At 45.2% G+C, this 15,137-nt stretch overlaps 1 protein-coding gene across 2 annotated transcripts in view; it reads right to left on the bottom strand.

Annotated features, from left to right (window-relative positions):
- The window catches only part of UBE3A (ubiquitin protein ligase E3A), a 250,200-nt gene that overhangs the window by 68,640 nt on the left and 166,423 nt on the right, over nucleotides 1-15,137 (bottom strand). For both annotated transcript variants that reach the window (XM_069204274.1, XM_069204273.1), the window contains 2 exons: nucleotides 4,194-4,349; nucleotides 4,033-4,106 (listed from right to left, as the gene is read on the bottom strand). In XM_069204274.1, the coding sequence (XP_069060375.1) occupies nucleotides 4,033-4,106; nucleotides 4,194-4,349 (230 nt within the window). The remainder of the gene's footprint in view (nucleotides 1-4,032; nucleotides 4,107-4,193; nucleotides 4,350-15,137) is intronic.

Consider the following 15,137-nt stretch of genomic DNA (forward strand, 5'->3'; position numbering starts at 1 on the left):
TTACGCATAGAGGCTTAAACTTTAGTATGGTAGCCTCAAAGTTGTGACATGAATCCAATCTCAGAGTTGCTTGTGACTAATCTCTGCCCAGATTTTCTCAAAACAGTTGAAGAGGAGTAGATATGGACTATCTTATCATGCAAGTATTTTGCAAACTCCTTACAACTGGACAAACAGAGGTCACCTGAGGCTGATACTTGTGCAGGAACTATCTCAAAAACATCATTAAAGGTCTACAGTGAGCAGTAGAGATAAAATGTATATATCTGTAGATAAAATATCTAGTGCTCAAAATGTTTCCAAGGAGCTTTTTGAGCTTGCTAAATCTTTGTTGGTTCCAGCGCAAAAACAATTCAATAGAAACGAAAATGGTGGGATTCTACTTGGAAGCATACCTGGGGCCCTACCCAAAGAGTGGACCAGGAGCACACATGTGCAACTCTAGCAGCATCCGGTTAGGACATCTGGAGGTGTGGGGAAGCTCCATCTACTCCTAGCTATAACTACAACAGAAGAATTATATCCCTCATTTTGTAACCTAGTAATAACAAGTTTTACTACATGAAAGAATTAGTAAGGAGCAGCCACAGATTCTTCTCCAGCAGCAGTCAAGTTCTTAATCATATTCAACAAGCCATCCTAAAGCTTCTCCAAAAGTTCCCTTGTGCCTGCATGTTTGGTGAGGCACTTCTCCTGGATGTCTCCAGAGAATTGAAGAGTAGTGGCCAACAGCCCTTGAAAATCTTGATTTTTGCATGATACAACATCATATATTCAACACCAAGATCATGGAGTAGTTTCTCTGTCAAAGTATGCAAGCTTGCTGTTCCATTCTGCTTGTACTACTGCATTGTGACAAATAAGGGTTGGGCCTCAAACTTCGAGAATAGCACTGGTGTATTATGTGCCTTCTCAATGGAAAAGGTTGGAGAGTCCTTAGGTTTAAGGGTCTCCATCACCCCTTCCCTACAGTCCAACAGACAGGCCCTACTGCTGTCAATGGGAAACCCTGAAAGCAGACTGCCACACCTCACTCTGGACTCAAATATCCTGGTAGTTTCCCCAAGTCTTATACAGTAAGTTCTCATTTCTGACATTTGGTCAGTGATTATCTATACAGATTCTTGCAACAACTTTGTTCTCTATACCATGTTCTTCAGATCTGTGATCTGAGAATTATTGCAACAATACATAGTCTATCTTGTGTTTTGGAGAGTGTGAATACCTTCATAATTTCAGAAGGGTCAGCCTGCCTGCATGTGTGCAATGTCCAGCAATTCAGCAACAGGAAGAGAGCTCAACCACTGGGACCCAATCATAAAGCAGGGTCTCACCCAGCATCAGTCCTTTCCTTCAGCTCCCAACTTCATGTTCCACTGCGGATACACAGAAGGAATCCTAGTACAGCAAGTCATCTCCCTGCCACAAAAGAATCTCCACCGCCAGGAGAGAGCTCTCATGGACACCTCCAGCTGAAGTATGTTATTTTGTGGAATGACAGGATGCAGAGAGGATATTTGTTTGTATGTCAGCTGGAGCACTGGACACCTATGTGCTGTCGGCAATCTTGCCAGTCACATAGTCACCCATGCAAGAACAGCAAAAGGAGAAGCAGGGTGTTAGACTTTTCATCCTTGGCGTGGTCTCCTTTTATCTTTTTGCCTCGGTTTCCCAGGTTGTTGATGTGTGCTGGGCTCTGTTTTTGCTGTTTTTGTTACTCTGGGCACTTTACCACTGCTAACCAGTGCTAAAGTGCAAGTGCTCTTATACAAAATGTGTATGTAATTGGCTTATCCATGATTGGCATATTTGTTTTACTGGTAAGTCCCTAGTATAGTGCATTAGAGGTGCCCAGGGCATGTAGGTCAAATGCTACTAGTGGGCCTGCATCACTGGTTGTGCCACCTACCTACGTAGCTCTGTAATCATGTCTCAGACCTGCCACTGCAGTGTATGTGTGTGCAGTTGTAAACTGTAAATTCGACTTGGCAAGTGTACCCACTTGCCTGGCCTAAACCTTCCCTTTTCTTACATATAAGACACCCCTAAGGTTGGCCCTAGTTAGCCCCAAGGGCAGGGTGCAGTGTATGGTTAAGGTAGGACATATAGTAATGTGTTTTATATGTCCTGACAGTGGAATACGTCTAGATTCGTGTTTCACTGTTGCAAGGCCTGTCCCTCTCAGGTTAACATGGGGGCTACCTTTAAAACTGATTCAAGCGTAGATTCCCTTTGGGAGCGGACAGACATGCGGAGTTTGGGGTCTCTGAGCTCACAAGTTAAAAATACATCTTTTAGTAAAGTTGATTTGAAGATTGTGTGTTTGAAAATGCCACTTTTATAAAGTGGGCATTTTCTTGCTTAAACCATTTCTGTTACTCTGCCTGTTTGTGGATTGCCTGTTTGGGTCAGTTTGACAGTTGGGCTGGTTGCACCTCACATTAGACAGAGACACAAAAGGAGCTGGGGTGTAGTCTGCATTTCTTGATGAGCCATCTGTGCTAGGAGGGAGGGGAAGAGTGGTCACTCACACCTGAAAGGGCTGTGCCTGTCCTCACACAACGCAGTCTCCAACCCCCTGGTGAGTGTCTGGGGCCTGGCCTGGGCAAGGCAGAATTTCACAATCAAGAGAGACTTTGCTTTGAAGTAGGCCTACTTCAAAGGAGAAAAAGGGCATAAGAAGTGTACCCAAAACCACAGCCTTTAGAACACTTCTGGAAACCAAGAGGAGCCTCTGCCTGGAGAAGAGCTGAGAAAGAAGAGCCGTCCTGCCTGTGACAGTGCTTTGTTGAGCTATCCTGCAGTTGCTGCTTCTGCCTGTGCTAGAGGACAAAGACTGGACTTTGTGTGCCTTCCATCTTGTGAAGAACTCACCAAGGGCTTGATTTAGAGCTTGCGTCCAGTTTGAAGTCTCAGGGACAGCAAAGACTTCTCTCTGCCAGCACCTGGAGTCTCTGGAGAGACTCCTACTCTGCCAAGTGGTGCCCATCCAGTTCCTGGGACCCTGAAAGGAGAAGCTGGCAGCCTAAGAGTGAGAAATCCACGCACCGACCGCCGTGCGGGGAAAAGATCGATGCGACTCCGATATGTAGCTGAAAAATCGACGTGCCGCCGGCTTGGCGGCTGAAAATCGACACTCGTCTGCAACATGACCCGAAGATCAACGCCTGGGGCTGGAGAAACGACGCACAGCATCGTTGACGGAGGCTGGTGAGATCGCAACCTACGCTGCGTGGTTTTCAGATCGTGCGGCTGGATTTCTGACACAAACACCGCTGGGCATGTAAAAACGACGCAAGGCCTGCCCGGACCCGAGAGTGCTGACCGGATCGACGCATCGCTCTCTTGCAGAGAGAAGAAACGATGCCCGCCGACCCGACGAAAGGAGAAACACCACAACGCAAGGTCTCTCTCGTGAGTTAAATCAACGCATCGCAAGCCATTTTTGATCACACTCGCCAGAGCAGGGTTATTTTTGACGCACACAAGCTTCATTTTCACAATAACAGCATTAGTGTGTGTTTAAAATTACATGAAGACTTTTTGCATTTTTAGTGGTAACTTGACTTGTGTATTGTGGATTTTTGTCGTTTTGGTCTTGGTTTTGTTTAGATAAATATTTTTATTTTTCTAAACCCTAGTTGTGTCATTTTGTAGTGTTTTCATTGAGCTACTGTGTGTGTTTTATAATTTCTTGAAGAGCATCACGATCACTTTAGAACCATTCACCTAAATATTTACATAAGAGTCCTTCCCCATGAACATATGAAAGAGTTAAAGTCTGGATAAAATCTACATTGGCAGCAAAAAATAGATCTTAAGCAAACATGTAAGTATGGCTCAACAAACCATCGCCAGTTTTAGACCATCTGGATGTTGAATGTGTGTGACACCTTTAAATTTAGTTATGTTTGTCACTTTGTATTAACTTTACAGTTTGATGATAGACTTTATGGGTTGTGACACTGTACAGGCATCTTTAACAATTGCATTTGAAAAAAAAGTACTTGGCCCTTTGAACTGTAGACTTACCTTATAATATGTGAATCTCTGGTATAGCCACCATCATATTCAGTTGTTTCTTCTAGTGCTTGAAAGTCTAGATTCTTTAAATAAAAAGATGACACTGACTGTAACATTGCCTGCACAAGCACCTCTCCAAAATTAAAACTGACTGGTTTAACAATGCTTACCCTACTTCCACAGATAAGCAGCTCAATCTCCTCTGGCCTAAATAAATACTTCAGGGGGGACTCATTTGTAACCATATGGAAACCTCTCCGAAAGGCCTTGAACTGCTTTTCTACAGATTTGTTGAGAATGTAGTCTGTATAGAGACTGACAAATTCCTGTGAAGAACACATACAAAAAGGTAAATGTGGATACAAATAAAAAAACAAAAACGGTAAGAACATTAATTCATTCTACAACACCGGAAATTTCACTCAGTCTCAATGACATATCTTGCACACAGAGATACAGATATTCGCAGAAACAAAATCATGTTTTTAATGCATTCAGCATATTTGCCCTCGCTTATACTTCCTATAGTGAACACCATTCTAAACTGCTTCAAAGGATTTCCTGAAAGGCACTGTGAACGCCCATGCTCCAATGAAAACATGCTTACGCAACCCGAACATTTCTGCATTCTAGCATTTCAAAGACCTCACGGCCTATAAACCCTACACACACAGACAACAAAGAATAGGGAATGAAAACAGAAACCACACTAACTTTGTGCTAATAAATTTCCTTGAAGTAACATATAGACAACTCATCACATCATCTCAACCCAAGTACTGTGCCAACATCAATGAAATTGTCAAGAAAAGCAGAGCATACTTCCCACAAATTTAGTGCAGTATCAGCCCACTTGTCTAACCCTCTTGTCCAACACTCTACGAGCAGATTAATTCCATTCAACCACTTCCTTAATGAAAAAATACAAAACACATGACAGAACAGCACATTGAAACCACTAAGCCTGCTTCTCCTCCGATACCCACATTCTGTGGTATATCCAAAAATGGCCAACCTTTAACCCTCTGCCCCTCACAGACATCATCAACACCCTCATCTACCTAAAAGCTACCACTGATGAAGATGTCTTACCTTTGTCCTGAATCATAGCCCTCATTAATGAACATGTCACTTTATTCACAGTCTTCTGTACCTCCCGTACTTAATACATCTTTCCTGAACCTCTCAAGACAAGCAGATCCTCCAGTTTCCAAAATAAATCCATACTAGATCCTGATAATATCAGTAACTAACAGCCAATCAATTGTTCTTCTACCATTGGCAAGATTGCATCAACCACTGTCTACATGACTAGCATTTGGGCTTCAGAAAATTCTGCAGCAAGGAGTCAGCTCCCATAAACCTATGACAATGGCCTCCTGACAACAGATAAAAAACCCTGACTCCTAATATGACTGGAATTAGGCATCCTTTAATACCATTGCTGACGCAAATCTCATCTATATCAATATTAAAAGGGATTCACTAGAAACATCCTTCAGTGGTTTACCAAGCACCTATAAAATTAAATGCCAGTTCGTTCACATGGGTCACTCCACACCAAAAAGATTCTGATCACCTGTGAAAATCTCCAAGGATCCATATCTCATCAACACGGGGTCTCTAGTCACCAAGAGGAGCAAAAAAATTGACCGTGTGACAGTGACAATACAAAACTGTATTTGAAAGTCTCCATTAATCTAGACACCTAGCACCTCAAAACAAAGCTTGGAACTAGTCCAGTCCTGGATACCCAGCACCCATTTGAAAATCTGAACTGAAACATTTGTCCCAAAAAAGCAAGAGACAACTAGTTCAAATTTAGCTCAACACCGTGATCCTTGCCAGGTTTAAACCTCAACTTTCCAGGACGCCGAGATTCACCATGGGTATCCTCAGCTTCTTTAAGTAAGGTGAGTTTGTGAGTCTTATTTTAATGTGTACTGGCATTTTTTTTTCTTAACAACTATTTTTTTGCGTAAGAAAACATAGGCCTCAGCAACCACATAGCCACCAAAACATTTATTATTAGTATATCACAACTGAAGATACACATCACAATTTAACAGTCACAGCACTTATTAACAACATTACTGCATTACTGGAAAGCCCCAAGTCCAAAGTGGTTCCTCCAGTCTCTTCATATTTTGGTTAGTTTCCTCAGGCAGCCCCGAGCATCATACATCGGTTTCTCTTGTTGTGCACACCAGTCCACTCACTGGTACCACTAAGTCAATGAGGACGGTGTGGGTCTTTTTCATTCCCAGGCTACATCACCTGGCGACTCCAATCAGTGTCTGTTCGACTCTCGTGCCCACCATCCCCTCAAAAGTCCCCAGTAGAACAATCCTCTGGTACCTCTCCACCTCCCATCCCAACACTTGTGAGGGTGTCCAAATCATATCACACCAGTTACCAGCAATAAGAGGGCATGTCCATACCATGTGGTAGAAGTCTACTGGGGCATGGGAGCATCTGAAACAGGTAGGGTTGGAGAGGAGACTAGCCGGACAGAGCGGAATAGTGATGAGGTAGGCTATTTGTACCAATCTTAATTTAGAGGAGATGGGTCAAGTACAGGGGTCCATTCTGGCACTCCACCGGTCATTCCTAGGGCCCAATCTACCCTTCCCATTGAGATTGCAACAAAGCAAATTCGTCAGAGGCACTGATGACCAGGGAGTGATAGATCTGAGAGACCCCCACCCACCATGCATCAGCGCACCCATCAGGAGCCTGGCTACTAGGAGCCTATGATCAGGGAGTTCCAAGTCTGAAGGAATGTGCACCCTCAAGGTGTGTCTTAGTTGGAGACGCTTAATAAATTGGGTGAAAGAAAATGCATAGGTTGATTGAATCTCTTAGAAAAGTGCATGTGGTTGCCGGACCAGACATCCCCCAGTACAGCAACGCCTATCAAGTCCTTTCTAGGCCGGCCGTCTTAGTCAACTAAGCCCCTTTCTCCAAGGGGCCCTGCACTGTATATCTGAAGTCCCGGCTCATGTATCGAAGAGCCGCATGCCAGCAGAGAAAGACTATTCTGGTTACCCTGGGGGGAGAGCAGGGAATGGGAGTGCCATACAGCATTCCCAGCATGTCGTCAAAGCCCATCTCGATCAACTCAACTCTGTACGCCAGGTCAGACCATGCCACTTGTTGACAACAAGGTTTAAGATGCCAGATAACAGTTAGAGAATTGTCATACCCAAGCCCCCATCGTACATAGCCTGCTGACATTTGGTCTTGGCCTGGAGCTGTATCAAAGAGATGCTCTTGCTATTGAGTACATCTCTTTAAATCATTGAAGGTGTATTGCACATGGGAAATTTGTAAAGATATAAGAATTGTGGCCGATCATCATTTTATATAATGCAACCCATTACCACTACATTAACTGGGACGACATCCCATTTTTTCAGGTCGCTTTCACCTTACGGACCAATGGAACGAATTTGAGGCTTCACCCCAGAGTGGGAATGAGAGTGACTTGGATACCTAGAAAGCAGAAACTCAAACTGCGCACTGGAATGGATGTTTGCCACTCAACACAGTCCTAGGATGGATGGAGTGGAACCAATACAGACTTAGCATAGTTAACCAGTAGGCCCAAGTCAGAGAATCCATAAACAGCGCAGACCCGTCACAAATGGGTTGGACAGATATAGCAAATCATCATCTGCATTCAGGGCAATGCACTCTTCGTGACCCTTCTCCCACCTCCAGCCCTGAACTTAGCATTGCAACGCATGGGTTTCACCGATGATTAAATAAGGGCGAAGAGAAGGGGGACAATCATGTGTTGTCACTCTACAAATATGGAAGGGTTCAGAAATCATACCACTGATCTGCACACGTGCAGAGGGTTGTGAGTAGAGCAGCTGCAAATGCCCACAGAAGCGTGGACCAAAGCCAGAAGTACGAAGGACCTACAATAAAAACAACCAATCCACGGTATAGGAAACTTTTTCAAAGTAAATTAGTAACAGGGCATTGAGGGACATCAACAGGTGCTGGCGTGCCAGGGCAATATGTATCCTCCTGAGAGTGTGTCGTACCTCTAGCTGGTATGAAGCCACATTGATCCGAGTGGACAAAGCAACCTTCAGCCAGGTGGCCAGTATCCTGGAGAATAATTTTATTTCCCAATTAATTAAGGAGATGGGCCTATAGGCAGCGCAGGAGTCGGGTTTGGGGCCCAGTTTAGGAATGACAACGATGATGGGCATGTCAAGTTTCATCAGAAAGTGTTTCACCTTAGTGGCTTCATCGTTCAGCGCTAGTAGGTATAGAGAGAGACTATTCGGATATGCGCTTTAAAACTCTGTAGGGCGGCCGTCTGGGCCCAGTGTCTTACCCGTGGGCAGGTCCGAGAAGGCAGATAGTATCACTTCGATCATGATCGGTTGGTCTAATTTGCACTGTACTGCCCCAGCACTGATGCTAAAGAATTGTAGTCTAAAAATGGGGAATCACTTCCGGCTCCTGGCCTTGGGAAGGCAGCGTAGAGCTGCCAAAAGAAGTTGGCAAAGGCTTGGACTATAGCTGATGTAGCCCTGAGGGGAATGCCAGTAGCATCTAAGATTTCAAGGATTACTCTGGGTCCTAGGCACTGAACGACCAGCCAATACAACAGCTTGCTGTCCTTGTTTCCTGTTTCATAAACTTGAGCCACAGATGCCTGCCAAAACTGACGTGATGCCTCCAGCAAAATGTGCAGTATTTCAGCTTGTATCACAGCAAGTTGACGTGGGATCTCGGCTTGGGAGGTTTGTCTGAAGGTGTGCCTAAAACTGCAGTGCCTGCACTTTTAACAGGGTCAAGTGCTGGGTATCTTTTTCCTTGCTGCAAAACTCTTTATGTATCCTCTGATGGTGGCTTTACAAGCTGCCCACAAGACAGCTGTCAAGTCCACGGTGCCTCAGTGGCCCTGAAAATATGCTGTTGGTGCACATGAGTAGTCCTCGTTCTTAAGATGCCATGTGTTGAGGCGCCAGAAGGGTCGATGGTGGGGCATCTAGAGTCAAAGCGAAACAAATTAAGGGAAAGATCATATTCCTCTGGAAAGGATTTGTATCGCTGAGGTATGTAAGCAGTCAGTGGCTTGCAGTAGTAGGTCAATATGTGCATGGGTGTGGTGGGCTGCAGAGGTATGTGTGCGCACTCTGTTGTGAGTGCCATAGCCTCCATGTGTCACATAGATGTAGAGTGTCTACCCAGATGGATAGGTGGTGGGTCCCAGAGTGTTTACTCTGAGAGGGAAGGCCCGTGGAGTGAGCGTGGGGATCCAGGGCACTATCATTATTCAGGGGAGGGGCACAGACAGTCAACAGATTAAAGCCTTGATCCTCCACTCTTCCCTCCCGGGCAATATATGTGCCGTGGGTGTTGGGGAGAACTCTTAACTACCATGGGGAAAGCAGCAGTGTAGAAGCATTGTCACCCCACAAGCCCGAAGAGCCCCACCTGAAGCCAGCGTGGAAGACCCTATTGCACATCTGCCGGAGTAGAATGGAGTGGGTACGCAACAGGTGCATTTCCTGATGCATCAAGACCATGGGGAGAAAGAGGCGGTCATACCGCAAGACAGCTTCAATGCGATCCAACAGCTTGTTAGCATTCCAGGACATGACCTGGAAGTCCCTCATCGGCAGGAATCATAGAGCATGCAGAACAAGTAGGGAGGACACCCAGCGCACGCCAAGAGTGGCCAGAGTCCAGGACAGTCCACACTATGAGTGCAAGTATGGACCATACCTTGTGTGATTTTATGTGGTTTGGTGGCAATGGCAGAGCAACTTATAAACACTAAAACCCTCAAGATGAAATAAAACGGATCTCCAAATATCTCCCTCCTCATACATCCATCCCTGAAGCATCTGCTGCCCAGTGAACTATAATGTAACCCCTAAACATGACACAAATGAGATGTTGAGTGATGGACCCCCCGCATGGAAGGATCTGTGACTAGTTGTCATATAACTTTAGTTTGACCAATGGTTCCGGATGTGGATGCACTCAAGCTGTTGGGGGAAACTCCAGAGCAGCAGTCTGTGGTATGGAGAGAAGGGATGTCAGTTCTTGTTTAGATGCTTGAAGCCGGGCCTGCGGCTGTGACCGGGATGTGACCTAGACCGAGGAAGGTGAGCGGGTCACGGACGATCTGCAGCCTGGACCTTCTGGCTCGCAGGACCTTTTGGGAGTCCTTCATGAAGGGGAGCGCTGCCGGCAGTCTGGACTGATGGAGTGGGCTGCTGGATGTGTCTTTCTTCCATGAGCCAGAGCCACTCAGCCTTCAGTGTGTCAAAAAAGAAAGTTTTTCCCTCAAAAATCACCTTTAAGCATGCCAGAAACAGGAGCATGTAAGACAAGTTCATGGCATTGAGTTTCTGTTTGACTTCTGCAAAAGACTTCTATTTAGTTTGGACTGCACTGGTTTAATCTGGAAACACCATATTTTTAGAATTTTGATAATGAAATTCCTTGATTCAATGGGCTTCTAGAAGGATGGCGTTTATCTCAAAAGTTCAAGATTTTGGCGATCATGGATCTAAGTGGGGCCCCTGTGTGCCTGCTCAACCACAAACCATGTTGACAGTTTGTAGGGTCTGACGACTTCGAGCCTTCAGGGAAGCAGGCTAGTCTGCGGTTGTTGCGCGAGGACCAGTTTTCAGCATCTTTCGTTAGAAGTTCTGCAGTTTGAGACAGTAGTGTGGAGACCCTAGTTTTCAATGGAAAGAAGTCTCTCTGCTGGCAACGTTGCACAGTTCTTGGCCACATCAACATGAACTTCCACGATTTTGTTCTCCACTACAGCCTGTGACGGGTGAATAGATGTTGGATTGTGGAGAGGTTAACAGATTCCAAACAGGACTGAGCCCATACGAATCTACCAGTGTCATGGGGCCTCCCACCGGACCTGTCGTGAATTTATCAATGAACGTTTGAGAGGACTGGGCCTAGTGGGGTTTGTCCTTCCCCATGGTCTTAAATGCAGTGATATCTAGGATGGGGGAGTGTATTGTGTCCAGCCCGCTTGCCCTTCCTGGGTAGGGCAGCATGAGCTGCCTGGGTGATCAAGAAAGGCCGCAGGGCAGGAGGATGCACAAACAGTTCATGTCACGTCCGTTACCTGGTCAGAAGTATTTGCTCCTTTGTCCCAATCCGGGCAGAGCAAAGGACTAGCCCACAGTATACTGCTTCCCAAGTACCTCGCACACACTGCGGCGGCTTCCACTCATCTAGTGCCAAGACAGTCTCACAGTCAGTCTGGTAGGGAGCCACCACAGGCTGCAGTGGGGATTGGCCAGAGCCCAGGTTGTGTCCTTGTCCCTTTATCTGCAGGGTCTCACAGTCAATGACTGAGCATCCCTGCATCCGCAGGGAGGTGGCTAAGGGAGTCTGCTCTCCGGACCTTGCTATGTGAGGGCCTCTGGTAGGCTGCCTGGCTGGAATGGACAGGACCGTCAACACCAGCCCCTACACCCCCCTCAATTCAGCCCATGCCTGCCAGGATCTGTCATCTGCTTCTCACCCACGTCGGGGGCCGGAAACCCTGTGCAACAAGTGCCTGTGGTTCATTTCACTTGAGGCCCCAGCTGCAGAGTCAAGTGAATAGGGGGAGGGGGAGGGGCCGCAGGAGCAATGGCAACAAGGCTCTGAGGGGTCACCAACCTGCCCTCGGCGGGGGCCACTGACATTGCTCCTGGCCTGGGCATCGAGACCAAGCAAGAGGAAAGGGGTTGGGGGGGGGGGGGGGGGGGTAGTTATCCAACCTACTACCTAAATGCTGGGGTGCTAGTTCAAATCTGGGTGTCATATAGGTGGTACAATGCTTATTGTACATTGCATAGCTGTCATTTTGTTTAATAGTAAGTCCTTCTCACCTGAACATCAATATCAATTACAAACAATCTAGAACATTACTTATTTTGGATTTTAAAGCCTGTCCATTGCTGCTATTTAACTCTTTTTAGATTCAGTATGATCCATTTCAAGTTTGCCTTCCATCTACCTCCATGTTGATGTAATAACATTGTTAAGCAAAGTACTTGTCACTTTATATTGTTTTGTCCTTCTATGCAGAAGCTAGGCACTCATTTCTGGTCCCTGTGTTACGTCATCAAAACTGTGTGTGTACCAGAAAGGCCTGATGTTTTTAAAGAACCTCTGCACAAGAAAAATTGTTATTCAGTGTTACATTTTATTAGAAGGGCCCTAGCTTTTAGGAAAAGGTATGAGGTTGTCCCTGTATGATTTTACTTACTGATCCGTTATGGTGCTACTGTCATGAAATATGTATTTTTGTTTTTAGCTGAAAATTACTTTATTTATATATATATATATATATACATATATATATATATATATATACATATACATATATATATATATATATATATTTTTTTTTATGACTTTTAGGCTCTTTGCAAAATAAAGATTTATTGACTGACTGAACAGGTGTACTTAATGCTAGTAGTGGTGTGGAGGCAGAGCTGCCCCCCCCCCTAAGGCAAGTCGATCTGTGCCTGTTCCACAACCACCGCATGTCAAGCTGCCTTTCTGCTCACATATTAAAGGGTAAGGGACAAAGTTAACTATGATTCGATAAAATAAGTCCAGTACTGCTCACCTTACCAACCACTGGATTAAAGAAAAGGCTAACGTAAAGCACGAATATATCACTTATCTTTAGTGGGAGTTAAAAAAAAAAAAAGAAAAAAAAACAAGTGAAAGGATGATGGTTTGGCAACAGGTGCTTATTGAAAAATGATATGACAGCCGCTCAGAGGTCACAAACTGACTAGTGGCCTGATTTTAAAACATAATTTGTACATTATTTGCTTGAACTAAACTTAAGGGAGGACTAAGGTCTGGTTCTGAAGGATTTCATTCCAAACAATTATGTGGGCCTCTTATGTAATCATGTCTTAAAAGAGTGTGTGTGTCTTGGCCACTACTCTTAAATATCACCGACTGGGAATCCTGGTACAATCTGGAGTTAACTCTACATTAGAATTTCGAACAGTTACAAATCATGATATCTCTAATACCCACTTGAAATGTAATTTTAGTCTATTACCCTCCCTAAGTGGGCACCTCATAATACAATGTGACATTTGATTTACTATTTCAGAATGTGAGAGACAATGATAACAGTATTTATGGGAGATCTAAATGTAAAATCAACCTCAGGAAGCCCTAACCTTACGCTATTTAGAGCTCATTCTCTATGCTATAGAAGCAAGTGGAATGCTTCTTACACATCATAGAGTCCATTACTTGAAATAATTTCTGCAAGTGCCACCATTTGCAAACTGGAACACCTACTGCATTACCGTGATCTGGCCATTATGCAGTTCGTTTCACCTGGCCATTCTGGAACAAAACCAATCATGCTCACAATACTCACAATTAGAAAAATGTATCCACAGACTTTAAGCTTCCCATTCTTTTATAAATCAATCACCCAATAGTTTACTAAGTAAGTATTTTGCTGCCTTATGAAATGTACTTAATGAGGTTGCTCCTCTAAGAGTAAAATAAATACACAGAAAACCTTTGGTAAAGCCCCAAATTATATAGTATGAGAAGAAAAACTGAAGAAGCTAACATCTGTGATTCAATTATTACTCTCAGGAGGAAAAGCTAAGGTGAAAAATGTGTTATTATAAAGCAGCTGTTAAAAACAAACATGCGTTTTGCCATCCATATTTTTCAGCTATCAATTAATTAGCAGCAATTTACCCTTTTAAAAGAACTCAACGTACCTGTTCCTTCCAAACATAAGGAATCAATTTAGCATTGTGATTACTGTTCCAAAAAGATAGTCTGCTTGTAAGGAAATGCCTCCTTGGCATGGTTACCCCCTGACTTTTTGCCTTTGCTGATGCTATGTTTTGAATTGAAAGTGTGCTGAGGCCTGCTAACCAGGCCCCAGCACCAGTGTTCTTTCCCTAACCTGTACTTTTGTATCCACAATTGGCACACCCTGGCATCCAGGTAAGTCCCTTGTAACTGGTACCTCTGGTACCAAGGGCCCTGATGCCAGGGAAGGTCTCTAAGGGCTGCAGCATGTCTTATGCCACCCTGGAGACCCCTCACTCAGCACAGACACACTGCTTGCCAGCTTGTGTGTGCTGGTGAGAACAAAATGAGTAAGTCGACATGGCACTCCCCTCAGGGTGCCATGCCAGCCTCTCACTCCCTATGCAAGTATAGATAAGTCACCCCTCTAGCAGGCCTTACAGCCCTAAGGCAGGGTGCACTATACCATAGGTGAGGGCACCAGTGCATGAGCACTGTGCCCCTACAGTGTCTAAGCCAAACCTTAGACATTGTAAGTGCAGGGTAGCCATAAGAGTATATGGTCTGGGAGTTTGTCAAACACGAACTCCACAGCACCATAATGGCTACACTGAAAACTGGGAAGTTTGGTATCAAACTTCTCAGCACAATAAATGCACACTGATGCCAGTGTACATTTTATTGTGAAATACACCCCAGAGGGCACCTTAGAGGTGCCCCCTGAAACCTTAACCGACTATCTGCGTAGGCTGACTGGTTCCAGCAGCCTGCCACAACCGAGACATGTTGCTGGCCCCATGGGGAGAGTGCCTTTGTCACTCTGAGGCCAGTAACAAAGCCTGCACTGGGTGGAGATGCTAACACCTCCCCCAGGCAGGAGCTGTAACACCTGGCGGTGAGCCTCAAAGGCTCACCCTCTTTGTTACAGCACCACACGCACTCCAGCTAGTGGAGTTGCCCACCCCCTCCGGCCACGGCCCCACTTTTGACGGCAAGGCCGGGGGAAATAATGAGAATAACAAGGAGGAGTCACTGGGCAGTCAGGACAGCCCCTAAGGTGTCCTGAGCTGAAGTGACTAACTTTTAGAAATCCTCCATCTTGCAGATGGAGGATTCCCCCAATAGGGATAGGATTGTGACCCCCCCCCCCTTGGGAGGAGGCACAAAGAGGGTGTACACACCCTCAGGGCTAGTAGCCATTGGCTACTAACCCCCCAGACCTAAACACGCCCTTAAATTTAGTATTTAAGGGCTTCCCTGAACATAAAGAATTAGATTCCTGCAACTACAAGAAGAAGAGGACTGCTGAG

Source organism: Pleurodeles waltl, chromosome 8 (genome assembly GCF_031143425.1).
Source record: "Pleurodeles waltl isolate 20211129_DDA chromosome 8, aPleWal1.hap1.20221129, whole genome shotgun sequence".
Lineage (NCBI taxonomy): Eukaryota > Metazoa > Chordata > Amphibia > Caudata > Salamandridae > Pleurodeles > Pleurodeles waltl.